Raw genomic sequence first — 21,947 nt, 5'->3', positions numbered from 1 at the left:
TATTTGCCATGTTCTTTGAGGTCCTCTGAAGAAGTGCCTATCAACATATGACATTATTATTTGTTATACAGGTAAAAATTCCATTATAAGCAAGATCTCTAGATAACAAAAAATTTTCAACTACTTACTGGTTATCTATTTCAGGTGCATTTAACATACCAAATACTGGCACAACAAAAGAGGGTGAAAATTCTCTTCAAGTTTGCCTAAATTTGATCTATATTAGAAATGGTGTTATTGCTTTGTAACCCCTAGTACTAATAAGTCTGATGCTTCACTGTTCTGTATTCTTCCTCAGGAACTCTTCTTGGAAAGACAACAGATCTAAATCATTGATTAACATAATGCATAAAGTCTGATCTGGAATAAACATTTTTGCAAATGCTTGGCTAGATATTGTCAGTCCCCAACATACATGCCAGGTGGTGCCACACAGGGCTCTTCATCTGGCATGTTGGTCAGAGCTAGTGCTGTTTACCTGCTATCACTGTCACTCTGGGGTTCCCCCAGGTCTCCTGGCTGGGGCACAGGGTGTGGTCAATGGGCAGAATTCTGAAAGCTAAGCCACTGCTGATCCTCCTGCCCCTGCTCCACCTTCATGTGCAGAAAGCATAGTATGTGTGCCCATGGCAGCCCCTTCATCAGTTCTTAACTTTATCAGCACACATTAAATGAACAGTTGCACACTCTGGGGAGCTTACTATTTTGACCTTTTTTCCAGCAGGCCCAGTGGCTTTCTGATTCTCCAACTTTTCCTGGCCCCTTTGCCTGCTTGCCTTCTCCAGCCTTGTCAGCCCTTTTTGTTTGCTTTCTCTGTCTTTTCACTGCCTAAGCCTACATGGGCATTTAATGGAAGAGAAAGGGTCAGGGAGAGCAGTGACTTCCCTCCCACCCCCATGATGTTTTCTTTTAGCTATGAAGCAACCTGGCCTTCACAGATGTCAGCACTGATAATGGTAGCAATTTAGTCAACTCTTTCCCTTCTCTTTTTATGCATAAAAATTGCTTGAGTTCAGCTGTGCAGGATAAGAAATTGAAAGACATTTAGAATAAAGTAATTTATCAAAGAGCAGGAAAGTTTCTAAACTCTTAGGTCTCTTCTCTTTGACAGCCTCCTGGCTCTCTACCTCCCTTCCTTCATATCTAGTATCTCATGGGAACAAGAGAGGCAAAAAAATTGGGTGATAGTCCGCAGTACCTGGGTGGGTTAACACACTGCCATCCCCTCACCTCCCCAGTTTGTATTTATAGTTTACACTAATATTCCTTACAGCAGTGGGGATAATTAAGAGTTGACTGTCTCTTGGTAACAGTACTGCCTATAAAATGTCCATTGTGTGGTTCTGAGTGTGTTCCAGAAGGCAAGAGGAAGGCTTATTGTAGCAAAGTTTATCAAATTGGATTCTTTAATTCTCAAAGAATAACAATTTAAATGATGATTTCAGACTCCTGACTTCAGTACACTTCCATTAGCATTTTTAATTATTCCTTAGTCCAGTTAGGAGTATTTTAGGTAAAATACCATGTATCATAGCCATTTCTCTATAGCTGTCTCTGCCTGAAAATGTCATCTTATTTATCTAGGTCACTTGTGCATTAAACCATTTGTTAAACTCATTAAATATGTTGTATATCCTCTGAAAATATCAGCTGCCAGTGTTTTCAATGCTCTTCTCTTTCTGCCTAATGATGGATTGAAACAGGCATAAGGGGAGCAGTGCAGGGAATAGCTTTTATTTTTAAATATCTTGTTGCTTTATTTTATGTGAGCTTGCAGTGCTAGATTAGGGGAGAAGACATTTGAGGGCTGCCATTTTAGTTATTAATGGTTGGGTATATAGGTGTTCTTATTGATAAATGCATTTAGATATGTTTGTACATATATGCACCCATATAAAATGCAATTGTCCTTATACACTCAATCTCATGTTTTTCTGCCTCCATAATAATCTTTTTGTCATACTTCTCTCATATAATCATAGAGCTGAAAGGGACCTTGAGAGACCATCTAGCCCAGCCCCATTCCTCCAGGCAGGACTGTATTCAAACCATCCCAGAAAGATACCTGCCCACCATTTTCTTAAAAATCTCCAGAGAAGGAGACTCCACAGCCTCCCTTGGTAATGCATTCCAATGTCTCACAACTCTTATAGTCAAGAAATTCTTCCTACTATGTAACCTAAGTTCCTCCTGCTGCAATTTAAGTCCATTCCACTTGGTTTTTTTTCCCCTCAGTGGAAGCAGAGATGAGCTGCTCACCTCCACTCAAATAGTGACCCATCCTCTACTTGAAGACTGCTAGACAGTCCCCTGTGAGCCTTCAAGACTAGCCTTTCTTCTGAGGGGCTTTTGCTTAAATTGTTAATTTGTGTTTGTCACTTCTCTGTGTTAGTGCTTTCAATGGCTCTGAAACGTTTGTGGCTTTTTATCACCCAGTGTGTGTTCGTTATGCTCTCGTGTGTATTGATTGAGGTGTTGTATTTAGGAAACCTCAGTTATTTCTCACTTTTATACCAGCATTTTGCTTTGGTTTTGTTATGATAACTTCAAAGAATGGATGCAAAGTACTTAAGTTTTGAAAATATAATTTGGAACATTCCTAGTAAGTGTAATTCATGTTTCCAACTTAAAGTCTATATCAGAACCTATTTTTAGCCAGAGCCTAGTAGGGGTGGAGGTTGGGGGTGGGGAGGGCAAATCAGTTTAGTATCATAGTGCTTATCAGCAGGCTGCCATGGTATAAGGTGTGATGGTTGTGTCTTGTTCTAAAGGTTACTTCATAGGGTTTTCTCTATATTTTAGCTGCATATTTGAGCCAGAAGGAAATGCCTGCAGCCTGACAGACAGCACAGCCGAAGAACACGTGTTAGCCTTGGTGGAGCATGCTGCCGACGAAGCCCGGGACAGGATTAACAGATACCTCCCAAATAGCAAGGTGGCACACCCTGTCATTTTGGATATAGAAGGGGTAGTTAGGAATTTTTACTGTCTTAAGTGTATCTGGATTAATTCTACATTTAGAAGCAGTATGGTATGGATGAATTAATTCAGGATTCATTGAAAAGGAGGTACTAGCTTCCTCAGAAATGGAGACTTTTGATTGTTTGTATTATCTAGGTAGCTAATGAGTCTCAAATATTCTGACATCTGTTCATCTTTGAGAGCTGGTTTGAAATTTTGCCTTCTCTGATTCCTGCCCAAGAGGGTATTTGCTTTTAGAAAAGACAAGAAATTCATATTAGCCTGTGAAGAGTTGATTTCATTTTGGTCTTGTAGCTCTCCATGTTCAACCTTGTTCTCTTTGGCACCAGGGAATCATGAGATACACTGTTTGTATATACATGAAATTTGGAGCTTTTATTCTTAGGCCCCCTGGTTATGTGAGTAGAAAGATAGTCATTTTTCAGATCAGGAAATACTTGTCTTTGTTTTTATGTCTTAATAGAAAATTTCAATTTATAAATGATATTATCTGACTCTTACACTTCCCACGTAATCAGTTGGTGTTTTCTCTCATCCACCTTTATTATCTTTCTTAATATCCTCTGCAAATAGCACAGTGCTTGGCACATAATAATGTTTATTGGTCAATTCATTGATTGTTCAATCTACACCATTTTACAGATGGGCTACCTAAAAAAGAATGGAGATGGGGCTTTACTGTACAGTGTGGTCAACCTATCAGATCCTGAGGCAGAAGGTAAATGTTTTACTTCTTCAGGACTAAATTCCATCAAATATGTGGGCAGGCTTTTGTCTCCATCCGTGTATAGTTAGCAGTTTAACTGAATAGTGAGCATTCAGTCTTGATTTGTCATGCATTTTTGTTTATAGTTTTTAGACCATTTCTTTTATTTCATTAATAGCAGTAACTGCAGTAACATGCAGTTTCTCTCTCTGCCAGTGAATGTCACAACTTCTTAGTGTCAGAGTTGCTGGGGGCACTGAGAGGTTCCCTGATTTGCTCAGGGTCATACAGCCAGAGTGTATCAGAGGCAAGACGTGATTCCTGGGCTTCCTGAATTTGGCCGACTCTTCCCTCCAGAATGCTACACTAACTGTTATCAACACATAGGCAGATTTGTAGCAAATTGAGTAGTATTCTGCTTAGCTTATGTAGAAGTAATAAAATAATAGTCAGAAGATCATAGATTGAATTGTGGAATAGACCAAAAAAGTCATCAATCTCTAACCCCCATCGTTTTCACAAAAGGAAATAGGGTCAGAGTGGTTAAATGACTTGCCTGAGCTCTCACAGGCTGTAAAAGCTGAGGAGAAATTGGACTCTGCTGGGGCAGCCGGAGAAACTTGCCTGCCAAAGAGAAGCTTGAGGAAGAAAAGCTTACAGACAGAAACAGGAGGAAGGAAACCTTCATCACAATGCTTGCTCTAGCCATTGCTGGGTCCTTTTGCACTGTATATAATTCTGTGTGATTGCTTAGCCAAGTAAAAGAAGCCATCTTTAGGGAAAGGAGTTAGCTGTTTTAAAATTGGAAACTCAGAAAAGCTTACAGATCTTAGCACATCTAGTGAGGTTAAAAATTAAACTAAAAAAGAAAAGAATATGCATTGTGCAAAAGACTAAAGATTTAAAAAGGTTGTTGGTATGTAGGGAAGCATTAAGCAAGTTAGAAGATAGAACAAAGTTAGGATCTTTCAGTTTAGACTGTTAAGAAGGGACTGTGATGTGTACACATATGTTAACATGGGCTTGCTCATCAAATCCTGGATACTAGACATTAGACTCCTGGAGAACTTCAGAGAGCTTCACATGGATCAAGTGAAAGGAAGTGTTTTTAAAGTGAATGGCAGACATCAGTATTCTTATCTCAAACTGCTTGCATGTTGAATGTTGAACATATTCAGTAATACATACTTAATTAGCATGAAAGTATTCCTAAGTATATTTCTTTTTTTATGGTTATTATTTTTAGTTATTATAAGGTCTTTCAGCCATCGAATGCTGCAGTAAATGAAAAAAAAAGTTTGGATATGCAGCTTATCCTGAATATGCATGATCCCAGTTTATCTTTAGCAATATAAAACCATTTTTTGTCAAAACATTGTAGATGAAGAGACTCATTCAGTGGACTTGAGTTCCCTCTCAAGCAAATTGCTCCCTGGTTTTACTACGTTAGGATTCAAAGATGAAAGAAGAAACAAAGGTAAATATATAATTAAACATGAAGGTAAATTTAAGCAATTTATGAATTTTCCCCCAAGACTTTGCTTTTTTCCTTCTCAAGTAGTTCATCTGAGTGTGGATCTTAAAATTAATGAGGTAAAATGAGAAATGAGGTAAAAGTGACACTTATTTCATTAGACATAAGTTAATCGTTTTTATAACATGATGCCAAGTCAGGGTTACCTATTTTTAGGGTAAGTTGATCATTTGCAGTTTACTGTCATTATGTATTTACCTGTTTTTCTCCCTCATGTGCCTTCTTCCAAAGGACTTTGTTTATTTTTTTATCTGCATCATAATTGCCCTGTGGCTGACAGCTGCTCTCTGTACCAATAGTCCTGATCCCTGGAAATCTTGGTTGTGTGTAATGATTTTGTAGCACTTTCAGTATAACAAGTTTATGGTAGTGTTTATTCGTTGAGGAATGTTCACTGCGCCAGGGTGTTTTAGAGTAGAAGATAGATTTTTTGTCGTGTGGTTAAAACAAACTGCTGTTCAAGTTTCAAAATTTATTTTAAGAGCATCTTTTTGCCTGCTTTTTTCAAGTTGAGTCATGGCAATAGCATCATTAAACTGTTTTTCTGTGTGTTTTGGAGGGGAGGGTTTTACATTTTTAATTTTTGAGATTGGATTGAAGCAGGCACAGGTATCTAGAAGGCATGATGTTCTTTGGTGGTTTTGCTACTAGAAGGAAAATATTGATGGGGGTGTCTCCCTTTTCAGTATTTTTTATTTTTCTTTGGTTTTGGTCCAGCCTGCTACAATTGCATTAGTGTAGAGAACTCCTGGGGAGGAAACTCACTCCACTAGTGCAGATCAGCAGCTATTCTACAGCCTTCCATAGGAATGAAAAATAAATCCAGGCTCTCTCAGATATAAAAACACATGGCAGATTTAGAATTAGAAGGGACGTTAGAAGACATTTAATCCAGTCTCCTCATTTTAAAGGTGAGCAAACTGAAGCTCAGAGAGAAATAATTTGCCCAACGTCACATAGGTAATAAATAGAAGAGACCCGACCTAAGATTGTTTGCTTATTAGTAGGAGGTTCAGTTTCATCTATAACATTTTAAAGTGACAGTATCAATGTCTTAGGGCACAGTAAGTACAATCCTATTGTTTCTCACATCACTTCTTTCTTTTTCCACTCCATTCTCATTGTTATCATCCTTTTACGGGTCTTTATTATTTCAGCATCTGGGCTATTACAGTAGTTTCTTAAATAGTCTCCCCATATCTAATTTCTTCCTACAGCTATCCTCTTGTACTGCACAACTCCACAAGATTACCTTAAAACACAGCTCTAATCATATTATTCACCCATGTAGAACCCATCAATAACTTCTTATTTATCAGATACCCAAACTCAGATATTAAGTCCTATCAGATTTAAGTCCACCTTCCCTAATCTGGTACTGTAGACCTGGCTCTCCAGTTCTGAATATCCCAGCTTTATCTCTTCCTCTTACCTTGCATGTTTTGCATGCCTCTGCTTAACTGGACTGTTTTCATTCCCAAAATATGTCTTGTGTGCACACTCATGTTTACATTTAGATTCAAGTTCTTTTTGTTCCAGATTCCCTCCCCTATTTCTGCCTATTGAAATTCACCTATCCTTCAAGGCTCAACTTAACTATATATTATAATGGAAAGGGCACTGGTCTTGGAGTCAGAATTGAGTTCCATTTCTGGTTCCAGAATTTTTAACTTGTATCTTTTAATCAGCTTGTTTAACTTCTCAGTTTCCTCATCTGTAAAATGATAAATTGTGGGGAAAGCACTATGTAAATGTTATGTAAATGGGAGTCTTCCCCATCTGCCTTACTAAGTACTCCAGAACTGTTCTTGTACTTATGGGACCAAAAATCAGAAGGAATCTTAGACATCATGTAGTTGTCCCAGTGTTTTCTATGGTGCTTTAACATTTCAAAGCCGTATGTTTAACCCTCACAGTGGTCATCTGAGATAGGTCACACAGGTAATGTTATCTCCATTTTTCAGATAAAACTGAAGCTCACAGTGGTAAAGTAATTTACCCAAGGTTACACAGTAGCTAGGCCAGGATTCAGAAACAGGTCCTCTGACTCCATAGCCTCTTCCTCTTTATTTGGACCAGTAGATCATCTATTCTGAGTCAATCTTTTTTAAGATTTAGCATTTGTCTTATCTCTCTGTATTAGATTGTGAGCTCTTTGAGGATTTGGGAAATATTTCTTACTCATTTTTTTTGTCTTTAATCCCTGGACAAATAAATGGTCAGTAAATTCTATTTGAATGAAAGGACAGTTGTAGTTTTACAGTTTTCTTTGAAATTCCAGTTAGTCCAAATGACTTTAAATATTGGTTCTTTGTAAATGTATGAGTTTTTGCAGAAAAATTTTGGGAATTATTTATAGTAAGAATTCACAATATATAGCCTATCTGAAGGTAACTGCCCAAGTCAAAAGCTCTTCAATTTGGTAAAATAAAAATAAATTGTAAAAACAATTCTACACCTCGCCATGGAAAGAAATTATGTTCTCTGGTGGAGGGACGGAAGCCCCATATTTTTCGTCTCCTGCCCCGCTAAGTGTGATCATAAAAACATAATAAAGCTGTACATTTTAGGGCCAATCAGTCTTATTACTTTGAGGTTACACCTAGTAATTTTAATGTAACTTTGAACCCAAGAAATAGAAAAGAGTAAGAAATGGTGTAAAAATATTTGATTAATCAGAAAGAAGGGGAAAAAAACTAATATTGCATCTTTTGTTTTTCCTGACCCCGTTTTAGTCACATTTCTTACAAGTTCAGGTACTGCACTTTCAATGCAAAATAATTCAGTATTCAGTGACCTGAAATCAGATGAAATGGAACTGTTATATTCAGCCTACGGAGATGAAACTGGTATACAGTGTGCCTTAAGGTGAGCATTTGGCTGGTGCTGTAGGGTCACTAAATATCTAGAGAATGGGCTGGTTTACTTTCCTTTCATGAAGGAGAAGCACTTTGCTGCCAGTTGGCTTGTTGGATAGACACAGCTATGGTAACTAACAGTAATTTCTATAACTTGATGCTCTATCACACAGAAGAATTTATATTTGATCCTGGGGAGGAGTCAGTGAAAGAGAGGGACAGGGTAACTTAGACCTCTACTCAGGCATCATTGTTCTGACAGTATAGAATATGGATTGGAAAAGTGAGACACATGAGGCCAGCAAGCTAATTTGGAAGGTAGTGCAGTGATCCAGGGAGAACATAATGAGATCCTGAACCCAGGTAGTGGTTATGTGATTAGAGAGAAGGGATTGTTTGCAAAAGTTAGGTAAAAAATTACAAGATTTAGCCTGTGACAAAATGACAAGATTTGGCTCTGTGGGGTGACTGAGAGGGAGGCTTCAAAGAACAATGAAGTTATGGTGCCCTTAGCAGAGAGAAGGACATTTTGAAGGGGATAGGAGGGTTGGAAAAGGTTTGGGAGGAGAAAGACAATGAGTTCTGTTTTGGATGTGTTGAGTTTGGAGGTATCTATGGGAGACATCCAGTTTAAAATGTCCAGGAAGTTGGTGATGTGAAATTGGAGGTCAGGACAGCTAGTACGTGGAAGAAGTAACTTGTTTCTCCTCTACCACTTAGAAGTACATTTAAAGCTTAATGAAAAAGAATCACGACCTTGGAAAAGACATCACCCAAACACTAATTTATACCCAAGAGTGAAGAAATATAATTAGAAAGAGACTTGAAAACAAAAGGTTATATACAGTTGCTGTCCAATCATTCTCAATTTCTTTTCTTTGTAGCCTGCAGGAGTTTGTGAAAGACTCTGGGAGTTACAGTAAGAAAATAGTGGATGACCTACTAGATCAGATCACAGGTGGTGATCATTCCAAAATCATTTACCAACTAAAGCAGGTAAGTCTAAGTTTTCTTATGGACATATGGGTGTTCTTGTTCTTTGACCCCAGATACTGATTTCTCTCTTCTTTAGGGTTGCTATTTTTTCAAGTGTAGAACTAGTTTTTAAAAGAGGAGCATATTAACCAGGGTTTGTGCTGGCTATTATTTTTCTAAGATTTTTGAATTAGCATTTATATAGTTGACTGATTACAACTTTGGTTTCATATCATCAGTTCCAATTTGATCTCTTTCTAGAAAATTATAATTGAGTGATGGAAATTATTTGGAGATGATTTTAATTACTTTTTTAATTTTTTTATTTATTTTTTTTTAATGTTCTACAATCACTACCATAAAACTTAGATTTTTACCCCCCACACACACCTACCTCCCATCACCCCCCTCCCTCCCCAAGACAGTATACAATTCTATAGGATCTACATATACTTTCCTATTGAATACATTTTCACTGTAGTCATGCTATGTAGACAAACTAAAATAAATGGAAGAAATCATATAACAAATCAAAACATAATCACACACACACACACACACACACACACACACACACACACACATGATCTGCTATATTCTGTGAATGAATTCCATAGTTCTCTGAGTGCGGAAGGCATTTTGCCTTAGAAAACCATTGGGAATTTTTTTTTTTTAAATTCTTGCATTATTTTGAAGTTCCAAGTCTACCAGAAAAAACTCTCGCACACTGTAGTCGTTGCTGTGCACAAAGTTCTCCTGGTTCTGCTCCTTTTGCTCAGCATCAGATCATATAAGTCCTTCCAGGCCTCCGTGAAGTCTTCTTGTTCATCATTTCCTATGGTGCAATAGTACTCCATTACATTCGTATACTATAATTTATTAGCCATTCCACAATTGGTGGGCATCCCCTTGATTTCCAGTTTTTGGCCACCACAAAGAGAGCTGCTATAAATATTTTTGTACATGTGGGACCCTTTCCCATTTTTATGATCTCTTGGGGGATTTTAATTTTTTGCTGTGAAGTAAAGTAAATAGAGACATTGAGTCTTTTATAGCTTTGTATGCTTATAACCTAAAGAGAATAGGTATTTAAGAGATTTTATCAGAGACTTTAGATGAAGCCATAGATTATATAATCATCATATTGCAGATGAAACAGAAACAAGTGATATTGAGAACATTGGACAACAGTGTAAATAGAAAAAAAATAGACAGGTAAAAAGGATGAGTGAAATTTACCAAAATGGAATTCAACTGGGATAAATGTTGAGTTCTACACTTAAATTTAAAAACTCAACAGTACAAGTATAGGTCGGGATAGGAATGGCTAGATGACAGCTTATATGAAAATGATCCAGGGGGTTTTAGTGAATTACAAGTTCATAACCAGTTAACAGTATGAGATAAAAACCTTAAAACCAGTGATTCATAACCTTTTTTGTCATGGGCCCCTTTGGCAGTTTTGTTTTTAAATGCATAAAATAAAATATAATGGATTACAAAGTCATACTGAAATGAAGTTACCATATAGATCCATCAGAGAAAGTCATAGGATCATGACTTTCAATGCCAGAAGACTCTAAGCCAGGTTCACAGATCCTAAGGCAAGAACCCCTGCTCAAAATCTAATTTAATCTTGGGAACTTTATAGAAGTTTAGTATATAAAATGTAAGAAATGATTATTCTGCTATCCTCTGCCCTGCTCAGACCATGTTTAGAACATTAGTTCTAGATGCCACAAATTAAGAAGTACATTGACAAAATGAAATGTGGCTAGAGTAGGATAACTAGGGTCGTAAAAAGACTGTACACTGTGTGAAGATTCATTGAAGGAATTAGGCATGTTTCCTTGGAGAATAAAAGACTGGGGAAGAATATAATAATTGTATTGTTAAGGATTTGAAGAACTACCAGCAGCAAGACAAAAATTTCAGAGAGGTAGTTTTGGTTTGATGGAAGGAAAAATGGTTAATGATGAGAGCTGCACAAAAATGGTTTAACTTTTAAGGAAAAGATGAGCTCTCCTTACTGGAGGTTTTAAGTGGAAACTGAGTTTGATTAGAGAAGTTATAGAGGAGATGCCTGTTAAAGTCTAGCCCAACATCTTCATTGTATAGATGAGGAAACAGGCTAGGAATGTTAAGTGACTTCCTGCATCTTAAGTGGAGCACTTTATGCACTACATCATGTGTCTCTTCCAGTTCTAATACTTTATAATTCTGTATAGACAATGAAATGATTACACAATTCATTTTTTAACTATTGAAACATTTTTAGTCACAATTAAGTTACCGGGCCTATGCCTGTCATCTTCATAGGAAATGGAACTTTTATCCTTTTTAAATTTGTACTTTTGTGTTGTCTGATATTTGTAATGTTATTCATAAAACTTTAATGGCTCCATGGTCTTATTCATCATTGTGGGTACCCCCATCACCAATACAAATCACTACCATTCTCATCTTTCTATATATTCTCCACAAAGAGCCCACCACTGAAAACCTCTTTCTGATTCTTTTAATACCTCAGGGATATTTATGTAGAACAGGCCTGCACAACACTTGCGGTTGCCACAGCGACCCATGGCTGGTATGTTGTGCTGGCCTGTTTTACATCTACATTTTTCACAGGCCACCTGAAATCCTTTTGAGGGCTTCAAGCAGCATGTGGCCGTGAGTAGTAGCCTGTGGGCCAAGTGTTGTGCCAGCCTGAACTGGCTTTTATTCTGTAGCCTCCCACCATAACTGGATGCAGCTGGTAGCATAGTGAATAGTGTGCTGGGCTAGGAGTTAGGAAGACCTGAGTTTAGATCTGGCCTCAGACACTGTTAGCTGTGTCACCCTGGGCAAATCACTTAATCTGTATTTGTCTCAATTTCTTTACCTATAAAATGGGGATAATAATAGCACCTCCTTTGAAGTGTTGTGAAGGTCAAGTGAGTGATATTTATAAAAGGATTTTAGCATAGTATCTGGCACAGTATAGGTGCAGTATACATGTTTATTTACTCCCTATTCCACCCCCACCTCTCTTTTTCTAGTCACATGTCTTGTTGATATCTCTTACTTGCATTCTCAAATTCACTTTGTCATTGCCAGTATACTGCAGTGTATTTATACATACCATCTTTCTGTACTCTTTAGGTTGCCTGTAGTTTTTATTCTTTTGTAATTCTTTTTTGTTGTTGTTGCATGATGTACCACCATATAGTAGATGTGGTCTGCTGTAGAAGGTCACTTACAAGAGTGGAATCAAGACAGTAGAATGAGAGTCAGGATTTTTACCCAGCTCAGCTAATACACATCCTCCGTAAAAAATTAGATAACATGTCAGACTAACCTCTGATCATAAAAACTAAGAAGTCAAAATGAGTCATTTTTCTAGCCCAGGGCAGCTTAGGAAGATAGAGAAGTCTAAGGGCACTGGAGCAGGGCTGGCCAGGAACACAACAGCAGTAATGGGTAATCATTCTAATATCTAGGGATGGGTAAGGAAGCCAGAATTGAACATCAAGGCTGTAAGCACCAAGGCAGATCATCTCTGGGAACTCCTGACAAAGTACTGAGAACAGGAATGAGGGCCAGCTGGCAGCTCTTGTCACTCATAACCAAGTTGTAGGTCCCAGTTCTAGGGCAGAGATGAATGGTTACAAGCAACAGAGGTCCCAGCTGTGTCTAAAGCAAGTAACAAGTTCCAGAAACTTAGCTGTGTGGTTCTAAACCTAAGAGCGGAGGGGGTACTCAGTTCTAACCATTAGCCCTGCAAATTAGCTTGCAGAGGAACATCAGTCACCCTGAACCTACAGAACTTCTCAGGAGGTGAACAGTGACTGAATTCAGCAGCAGTCTACCGAAACTGAATTGTACACAATTCAACAGGCCCAAACTTGGGTCAGGAACTTAACAGAGATTATACCAGAAAAGTGGTAAGCAAACTCCCCAGATCACACCACCTTGCCAGAAACTTGCAATCCCCCAGACTAAACTGTGAAAGCAGCAGGACATAAAAAGATAGAAGCTCAGGCATACATGCTCCCCAGAAGTGTGCAGAGCCAAACTCTGATATAAAGTCCAAAGCCAAGAAGTAGACTAAAAGAATGGGCAAAACTTAAATAGAACAACCATGGAAGCTGTTGTAGTGACAAGGTAGCACAAGACCATACACATAGAAGACATTGATTTTAAAATATCTACAAACCAAGCATCAAAGACAGATGCAGAGTGGACATAAGTCCAATAAGAAATCTCAGAAGATTTGAAGAAAGAATTTTTTTTAAAAAGAACAAAAATGGTTTTAAACTGTGGAGCCAAGGTGGTGGACAGGCAGCAACCCAGCCAAACATTTCTAACGTTCCCCTCCAAATAACTTTAAAATAATGCCTTCATTTGAGTGCTAGAGCAGCAGAGGCAGCAAAATGTCAGGATGAGACATTTCTCCAGTCCAAGACAACTTAGGAAGTCAGTGAGAAAGGTCTGTGACACTTGGGAACACATGCAATGACCACACTAGCTGTGGGTCTTGGAGACTATGGCTGTGACAGCAGCATTGGAAGTTCTCATCCCAGGGTTGGCAAGGGAGTTGGTCAGCTGGATAGAAAGAGATTATAAGGGACCCTTTTCTGGCTCTGGATGTAGGACTTGGGCATTGTTTGTAAACTCTGTTGCCCTTATGCATTTCTGAGCAGTTCCAACGTGGAATTTTATAACCGAAGTCCAGAGCTCCCAGGTTAAAGAGAAAATATTACAAACAGCCATAAAGAAATAATTCAGATATCTTGAAGTCACAATTAGGATCACACAAGATTTAGCAGCTTCCACGTTAAGGGAGCAGAGGACTTGGAATATAATACTGTAGAAGGCAAAGGAGCTAGCAGAATGGAGTATAATCCTTCAAGGAGAAAGAATGGATAATGAAATAGAATAATTTTCAAGCATTCCTAATGAATTCCTAATGACGAGACCAGAGTTGTATAGAAAATTTGGCATTCAAACATAAGACTCAAGAGAAGCATTAAAAAAAGAGAGATCAATAAAGTTAAACTGTTTACATTTTTGCATGGGAAAGAATACATGTAACTCCCTAAGAACTTTATTAGTCATCATTAGAGTTAGGATTCTACATAGAAAAGGATATGGGGTGTGAGTTGTTTATGTTGGCATGGTCTCAAAAACAAGGATGCCCTGGAAGAAAAGGAAAGTAGAGAAAGAATAAGGAAAATTCACATAAAAGAGACATAGAAGAGCTTTTACAGTGAAAAAGGAAATGGGAGTGGCAGGTGATATTTGAAACTCACTCTTATCTGAATGGGTTCAAAGAGGGAAGAATACATACACACACTCACACTCATGCACACTTGGGTGTAGAAATCTGTCTTACCCAGCAGGGAAGTCGGAAGGAAAGGATATTGCTGGATCAAAGGGTGTGCACAGTTTTATGGCCTTTTGGAGCCATATTGAATTGCAAAATTTCCAGGTTGCTTTCCAAATGTTGGATGAGTTCACAGCTCCCCCAATCACTAAACATTTATTAACTACTTACTATGTGCTGGGGACATAGCTAAATGATATAAATAGGAAAAAGGGAGACACCCTCCTTCAAAGAGCTTACAATCTAATGAGAGACAACAAGTCACAAAAAAAACTGAAAAGTGGGGTGGGGTGTTATGTTTCATGGAGTTGAAACCAAGCAGCGCTGCTGATGGAAAATGGAGAGGAGAAAATGGAGAATTGAGGAACATAGAGTGCAATTTGAAACATTTTTTCTGCTTTGGGAGGTGGAGGGCTAGGGGTAAAGTTGCAGTTTGTTCTGCATGACTATACACATGTATTTGGGAGATTTTGAAAAGGTAAAATTGACAGGCCTTTGCAACGTATTGGATATTGGTGGGAGGGGGCAGTGTGAGAGAGAGAGTAAGAAATCTAGGATTATTCCTAGGTTGTGAGTTTGAGTAATAGGGAGCAAGACAGTGAATTCTGTTGTGGTCCTGTTTAATTTAAGGGGTCTGATGGACATCCAGTTTGAAATGTCTGAAAGGCAGTTGGAGATGAGAAATTGGAAGTCAGCAGAGAATTTTGGGCAGGATAAATAATTGAAAATTGTCAACATAGAGGTGGTAATTAAATCCATGAGAGCTAATGAGATTACCAATGAAGTAATAACAAGAGGGAGAAGTGGACCGAGGACAGAACCCTGAGGGGCACCGACAGTTACAGGGCGTGATCCAGCAAAGGAGAGAGAGAAGAAGCCATCAGATAGGAAGGAGGAAAGCCAGGAGAGAGTAGTGTCCTGAAAACCTAGAGAGAGAGGATCAAGGAGGAGAGAGTGTCAAAGTGTGAAAGACAGCAGAGAGGTCACGGAAAATGAGGATTAAGAAAAGACTGTTGGATTTGGCAACTGAGAGGTCATTAGAGAGCCGTTTAGTAGAATGACAATGTGAGAAGCTGAATTGTAAGGAGATAAGAATAAGAGGAGAGAAAGTAGAAGGTTCAATTGTTGAAGGCCTATCTGTAGGTTTCTGAGTTGTCCAAGAGCCTTTTAGGCTCCTTTTGGTCTCCTATTCGTTAATCCTAAATTGTACTTGGTAGCCATTTTCGTCATCTTTTCTTGTTTACATCAAGGTACAGAATAACTTAATTTTAAGGATCTTGTCAAGGCCTCATATAATTTCTGCTTTATCTCGTCTGCAGCAGATAATAATTCATAAGTTGCAGTTATCTTTGTGGTAGTCAAGCAACTTGCTCTCATAATCACTGCAAAGTAAGATGATTAAGTATACTATGAAATGGTGGTTGTTAATGCCTTTTGACATTGAATGATACCTTGTTCAGATCCCTTAATTGCTCTTTAAGAGCCACGTTTTCTGGTTCATTTATAACCTCTCCCCACCGAATGCCAATGTGGTCAGTTTCTCCAACATTGTGTCATTTAGTCACTGGACAAAGATCACATGTTGAATATGAATATTTATATTAATTTTGTAAAAGGTCTTGGAATTATGAAAGTACAGCACTAGGCTGTACTTGAAGGCTAAAAAAAATCATCTATTTGTCAGGCTTTTAATGAACAAGCCTATTCTGCACTTAGTGAGGTTAATCCTTGGATAGAAAACATATTAAAGAAATTAGAAAATTAAAATGCATTCCTTAAGTAGACAGCTTTAAATCATGTGCAGCAGTGTTAAACATCATAAGAAATTCATAATATATCTTAAAGAAAATGACAGATAAAATGTGTTTCTAAGAGGATGCAAATGTATAGCTGACAATGCTAGATAACCTCTGTTCAGTACCTAACTCTTTCATGTAAGTAGTGCTTAAATTTTCATGACCTTCATAAACAATTATTAGTAGTAACAACTTGATGGGAGTTTTTCCTACAGTCATATTCTTGGAGCCTCTTTCAACTATTTCTGATCTTGTAATGGTTTAAGATTCTTTTGGATTCCTGATCTGGAGTTCCAGACTCCACTAAGAACATGGCTTGGGAACCACAATGTCAGGCCCATATCCTAATTAATTTTTACCACTTCAAGTTACAAAAATGACATTAGGTACTCCCCTTCCTTTTTCTTGTACTATATCCATCTTCACCCTTGTAAATGGGATTTAAGGGTCATGCATCATGACTTGAGGACAGAGGCATAATAATTGTATCCTTTTTTCTCTACTTTGACCTTTGTGTAATTGCTAGTAGAAATAATAGAAAGAAATTCATTTTAAGATTTAATGCAACAGTTTTGCAGTACAGTAGAATGAGGACTGGACATGAATTGGAATCTGGATTTGGAGTCAGGACACTGTTGTTTCTGTCAAGCCTCTGACTCTTAATTGAGTGAGCACAGTCAAATCACTTAACCTCTTAGCCTCAGTTCCCACATCTATAAAATGTGAGTGAAATTCTAGTACTGATTGTGGATCAAATGAGATAATGTATGTAAAGAACTTTGCAAAATTTAAAGTGCTATATGTTAATAGGTAATTAACAAATAATGATAGGATATAAACAAAGTCAGGTTGAAGAATCATAATACTTAAACTTTGGAAAGCACCTGATTTAGACTTATAGCCCCACAATTTAAGAAGCACTGAAGGGGTCACAAGTGGAAAAATTTTAAGAAGTCCTGACTTAGAACATCTCAGAGAAGTGATCATCCACCAGTCAATTCAGTACCCCCTAAAGCTATCCTTTTTTTTGGAAAGCTTTAAAAAAAAAAAGTGGTAAACTCTCTTTCTTGAGCAAAATGTTCAGTCATTTTCATGGAACAACTATGTTGCTAAATTTATTGCTGTTTTTGTCTTCCAGAGGAGGAATATTCCAATGAAGCCACCAGATGAAATTAAGGTATGATATAATGAAGGAAATGAATGGCTCCTCCATCAGGTTGTAGTTGGAAGAGTTAACATCAACTTTGGGATCAGATCTATTTTTAAACATCTTAATATGGATTATTTTGCCTAGAAATGAATTAAAATTTTGACAGGTCAAATTAGATGATCTGCCAAAATGTTGTTTTGCCCTATCCCTCAGTGGAGAAGCATGTAAAATGCAAATGCTAGCTTTTGAAATCCAGAATTTCCATTAACAAAGTCCTTGATTAACTGTAGCAGAAGCCAGATATGTTGCTACATGCTTAGAGAAGAGTGATACAAGGAGAGTCCAATAATCGGTACAAGATGGGGGTAGAGGGCTTGGGATAGAATGCTAACAGCTAGTATCGACTTTGATACTATAGGTCCTACCTGTTATAAAGGATGAGCACAAATTGCGCCCTACCTGTCCAGATTCCTCCAAACAAATGATGGTAAGAACGCGTGTTCTTTCGTTCTTGTGGTTTTTTAAAGCCAGCAAGAGAGTGTCTGGTGGTTGCATACTCCATCCACTACAGACAAAATATTATTTCATGACCATCTTCATTTCCTAATGCCATTTGGTCACTGTAGCTTTTAAACCACTTCGATCATCCATGCATGTATCATACAGTGTTTTTATTAGTCACTTCCCTGGTGTTGATGCGTCTCTGTTTACACACACATGCATGCACGCAACACATATATTGATGCATATACATATACGTATCTTTGAGTGAAGATATTATACTCTCCAAGTTATACTAGAGTTTGAATTTTTAAAATTTCTGCTTTGGACTTTAAATGTAGCTAAGGCATCTCTGTACCTGGTTTTATTGCATTTCTTCAAGTAAAATCCATCATTTTTCTCCCTCTTTCTGCTATTAAAATGAAGTTCTTTTTGTCCAGAATGCTTGGGGAATGGCATGTTCTGATTTAATTGAATATTATGGTTAATTGAAAATGATCATATTTTCTAGACCCTGGTTTCCTATCCTTTACACTGTAAATGTAGTCTAACTTGAAAACTTCACAGTCAGTTCAACCAGAAAACTGTGATTGGATACTGGATTATTCTATCCATTATAAATTTTTAAGAATAAGCGTTTAATAAAATTCATTTGTACTAAAAAGAATAGGTGGCTAAGTGCATTGTATAGGTGAACTGTCATAGGATGCTCTAACTAACATGCTAAGGCCAGTACAGGACCAGGATTATACTTTAGTATTATTTTCTTGTTACAGATGAGGAAACAGAAACTTGAGTTTAGTGAATTGCTAATGGTCACCACGCTAGTAATTGCTAGAACCAGAAGTTAATACGAGGTCTTTTGGAGTCTTTTAACTGCAAGCTTAGTACTCTTTCCAATATGTCATACTGCCTTCCAAAAGATATTAGAAATCTTTAAGGAATATTTCACTTTAAAGTAATCTTATCAAATTACAAAACTTCAGTGGATTGATGAATCTAATCACTGCACAGATTGTAACCCACCTCGTCCTGCAGAATTCTTATTACTTTCTTTCTAAAAGCCCTCTGGTAAATCTCTCACAGAAGAGCTACACATTGTAAGGGGAAGTTAGTATTATACAGAGTCCTGTAAAGCATTCAAGCTAGCTATCTTTTATTCCTCACCCTTATTACATGATCTACCCTCCTTTTTTCCCCATTTATATAACAGTACTTTTGTGAAAATCATTGGTCATACTTAGACATATCTTGTATCTTTCCATGGTCCTTGGAGCACCTTTAGTCTTTAACTTTACAAGATAATCGTGTTCTTTGATTCCTAACTCTAGCTTCTCTAGGAGGAGAGGGGAGTGGGGAAGGGAATATGTGCCAGGCACTGTGCTAAGCACCTTTGACAAATATCATCTCATTTAGTTCTCTACCAAACTCTGGAAGGTGGTTATTATCCCCATTTTACAGTTGAGGAAACTGAGGCTTAGAGGTTAAATTATTTGCTTAGGGTCACATCATTACTTCACACATTACATCAAACACAGAAGTGATAAGATTAAAATGTGGTAGTTACACTCTTTGCTGATGAGAATAGATTTCCATGGAGACACTGGGCAGAACTTGTCCCTTTTCCTATCTATCTGTTGTCCTTCCACTTTCTTTGATAAATACTGTCAGGATGATCTGACTTAGCTGTGTTTCACACCATTTTCATATTTCCCAGCATTACTTTTGTTGTGTTTCATTTTACATCCTTCTCTGTAATGTTTTACAAATGAGTTTGTGCCCTGAACTGATAGTGCTTTCATTTTCTACATTTTTCTATTTGAGAAAGAGATTGCATATTTATCACTTGAAATAATTTCTAATGAATTGCCTGGGGAAATGCTCTTCTGTAGTAATGGCACACACCTTCCCAAGGTGACTGGATACTTCCATGATTTTGCTGCCAGACACCTCGGGCAGTGTTAACACTGACCTTTTTATTCTTCAAAACTCCATTTTTTTTTGACTCCATGATGACTGTTAACATTCTGTTTCATCATTTCCAAGTATGCAGCAGTATTACATTTTGGTTAATAATAGTAAAAGCTCATATTTTTAGACTGCTTTAATGCTTACAAAATATACAGACACACATACACACACACACATACCCCATATACATATATAAATTTGAGCCTGACAACAACTACAATCCTAAGAGCCATTAGTTGTTTTACACAAAACTATTCTGAGCAACATTCAATTTTTCAGAAGGTATTCAGCAATACTATAATTTTTTAAGTTCTGTTATAAGTGTATAATATCAGTTATTATGTAGAATTGTAGACATACAGGGTTTGACTGAAGACTTATTGGCTCATTACATACCCTATAAATTGTATAAAGTCCTCATAACAATCTTGTTTATCATTTGTCTCTTTTTTGTAAAAGTGCAGCAGATATATTAGCTTCTATGTTATGTAACTTGGCTGTCACTCTGCAAACTTAATTTATGCATCAGAAACTTAAACAGCCATTTTTTAAATCACTTATTCCGTTTCACTAAAATTGCTTGATCTTCACTCATATCCCTTGTGCTCTTTGACTTTTCAGTCGTCAAAATATTTGCTTGTTATTTCTACACCATAGCATGTTACTACCACTTCCTTGTCAATGTTAACTTACACTTAGTTGCTGCTTTTACTAAGTGGACGTGGAGTATTTATATTGTGCATTATAGAACAACTTTTATATTGATGTTTTTTTGTGTATCTCTAGATTTGTCTAGCAATAGGATTGATTGCTTTTTCTGTACTCAAGTAAACCTGGTTTTCTAAAATCTTATATTGTTGCAATTAGAAAAATTATGAAACCAAACCCCAAAAGTACCTTTGTCTGTCCACAAATTGCCTTCCTTTCTGTAAGTTCATTTAGATGATATTTTTGAAAGCTCTAGAATGCATACATAGTCCATTCACCAATAAGCCTCATAATGTGCATGCTTCTCATATTAGCTCAACTGAGGACCTCAGCTTATACTTTACAAAGAACGTCATTATCATTTACCATGAGCTATCTTTTCTTCCTTTCTGTATGTCTCAAAACCCTTAATGTCATTCCATATTCTCTTCTTCTATACTACAGTCTGATGAAGTGGTTTTCATCTAGGCCAGCCTCTTTGTATTCTCATACCCCCTGATTTCCAGCCCTTTTAGCTTCCTCAGCAGATTGCCCTTACCATCATCCCCCACCCCATCTTCAGTATTTCTCTGTGTACTGGTTCCTTTCTTCCTAACTAAAAACTTGTTTTGACTTCCTCATTCTGAAAAACTTTCACAATATTCTACCATCATCTTGAGCTAACATCTCTCAGTCTATGTCTCACCTCCCTTTCTCAGCCAAACTCCTAGAAAAAGCAGTATATACTCATTTCTTTTACTTTTCATCTTTTTTGCAGTTTGGCTTCTGGCATGACTACTTAGCTAAAACTGTTTTCTTCAGAGTTATCAAGATTTCTTGATTGCCAAATCAAGTGGTCTTTTCATTTTTTTTTTTTACTTCTCTGTAGTTTTTGACATTGCTGATTGTCCTCTACATTCTGTTTATTCATGGCCCTCTCTTTTTTGGTTCTTTTCTGGACTAGCCAACCATTCCTCAGTCTTCTTTGCTGATTATAACTGTCTCATTGGGAGTGTTATTCCAGGATTTTGTCTTAGATCCTGCTCTCTTCTCTTTTAACCTTCTTTCATTTGTTTACCTTATCCACTCCTGTCAGTCTAATTATCTCTTTGATGACTTCCAGATCTATATATCTGGTCCTCATCTATCTCTTTAGCATCAGTAGTTAACTGTTGGAAATTTCAAACTACGTCTCAAATGCAACACTACATCTCCCTCTTACTAATTTTCTATTTCTGTCAAGGATGCCACCATCCTTTCATTCACTCATGTTTGTAATGTTGGTGTCACTCCTTATCTTGACTTATCTTTTCACTAGTGAGTTGCCAAATCCAGTTGTTTCTACACCCATAACATCTTTCCCATCTGTGCTTTCTCTCCGTTCACATAGTCTCTATCTTACCTCAGGCCCTTGTTATC

The 21,947-nt window shown here is 37.4% G+C and overlaps 1 protein-coding gene across 16 annotated transcripts in view; it reads left to right on the top strand.

Annotated features, from left to right (window-relative positions):
- BRD9 (bromodomain containing 9) overlaps positions 1–21,947 on the top strand; it is a 50,114-nt gene that overhangs the window by 14,299 nt on the left and 13,868 nt on the right. For 5 of the 16 annotated variants that reach the window (XR_011966230.1, XM_072605336.1, XM_072605335.1 and 2 more), the window contains exons 8-14: positions 1,983–2,120; positions 2,803–2,935; positions 3,625–3,700; positions 5,070–5,165; positions 7,958–8,090; positions 8,965–9,076; positions 17,358–17,396. Coding sequence is in view for 15 of the 16 variants with exons in the window: in XM_072605336.1 (XP_072461437.1) it covers positions 1,983–2,120; positions 2,803–2,935; positions 3,625–3,700; positions 5,070–5,165; positions 7,958–8,090; positions 8,965–9,076; positions 17,358–17,396 (727 nt within the window). In the remaining variant the exon portion in view is untranslated. Of the gene's footprint in view, positions 1–1,982; positions 2,121–2,802; positions 2,936–3,624; positions 3,701–5,069; positions 5,166–7,957; positions 8,091–8,964; positions 9,077–17,357; positions 17,397–17,787; positions 17,857–21,947 lie in introns of all 16 variants that reach the window. The other 11 variants (XM_072605332.1, XM_072605331.1, XM_072605330.1 and 8 more) reach the window with 5 other exon arrangements.

This window comes from Notamacropus eugenii, chromosome 4, assembly GCF_028372415.1.
Source record: "Notamacropus eugenii isolate mMacEug1 chromosome 4, mMacEug1.pri_v2, whole genome shotgun sequence".
Classification (NCBI taxonomy): domain Eukaryota; kingdom Metazoa; phylum Chordata; class Mammalia; order Diprotodontia; family Macropodidae; genus Notamacropus; species Notamacropus eugenii.
The sequence above is the reverse complement of the archived record's forward strand: the minus strand, read 5'-3'. Positions and strand labels throughout refer to the sequence as shown.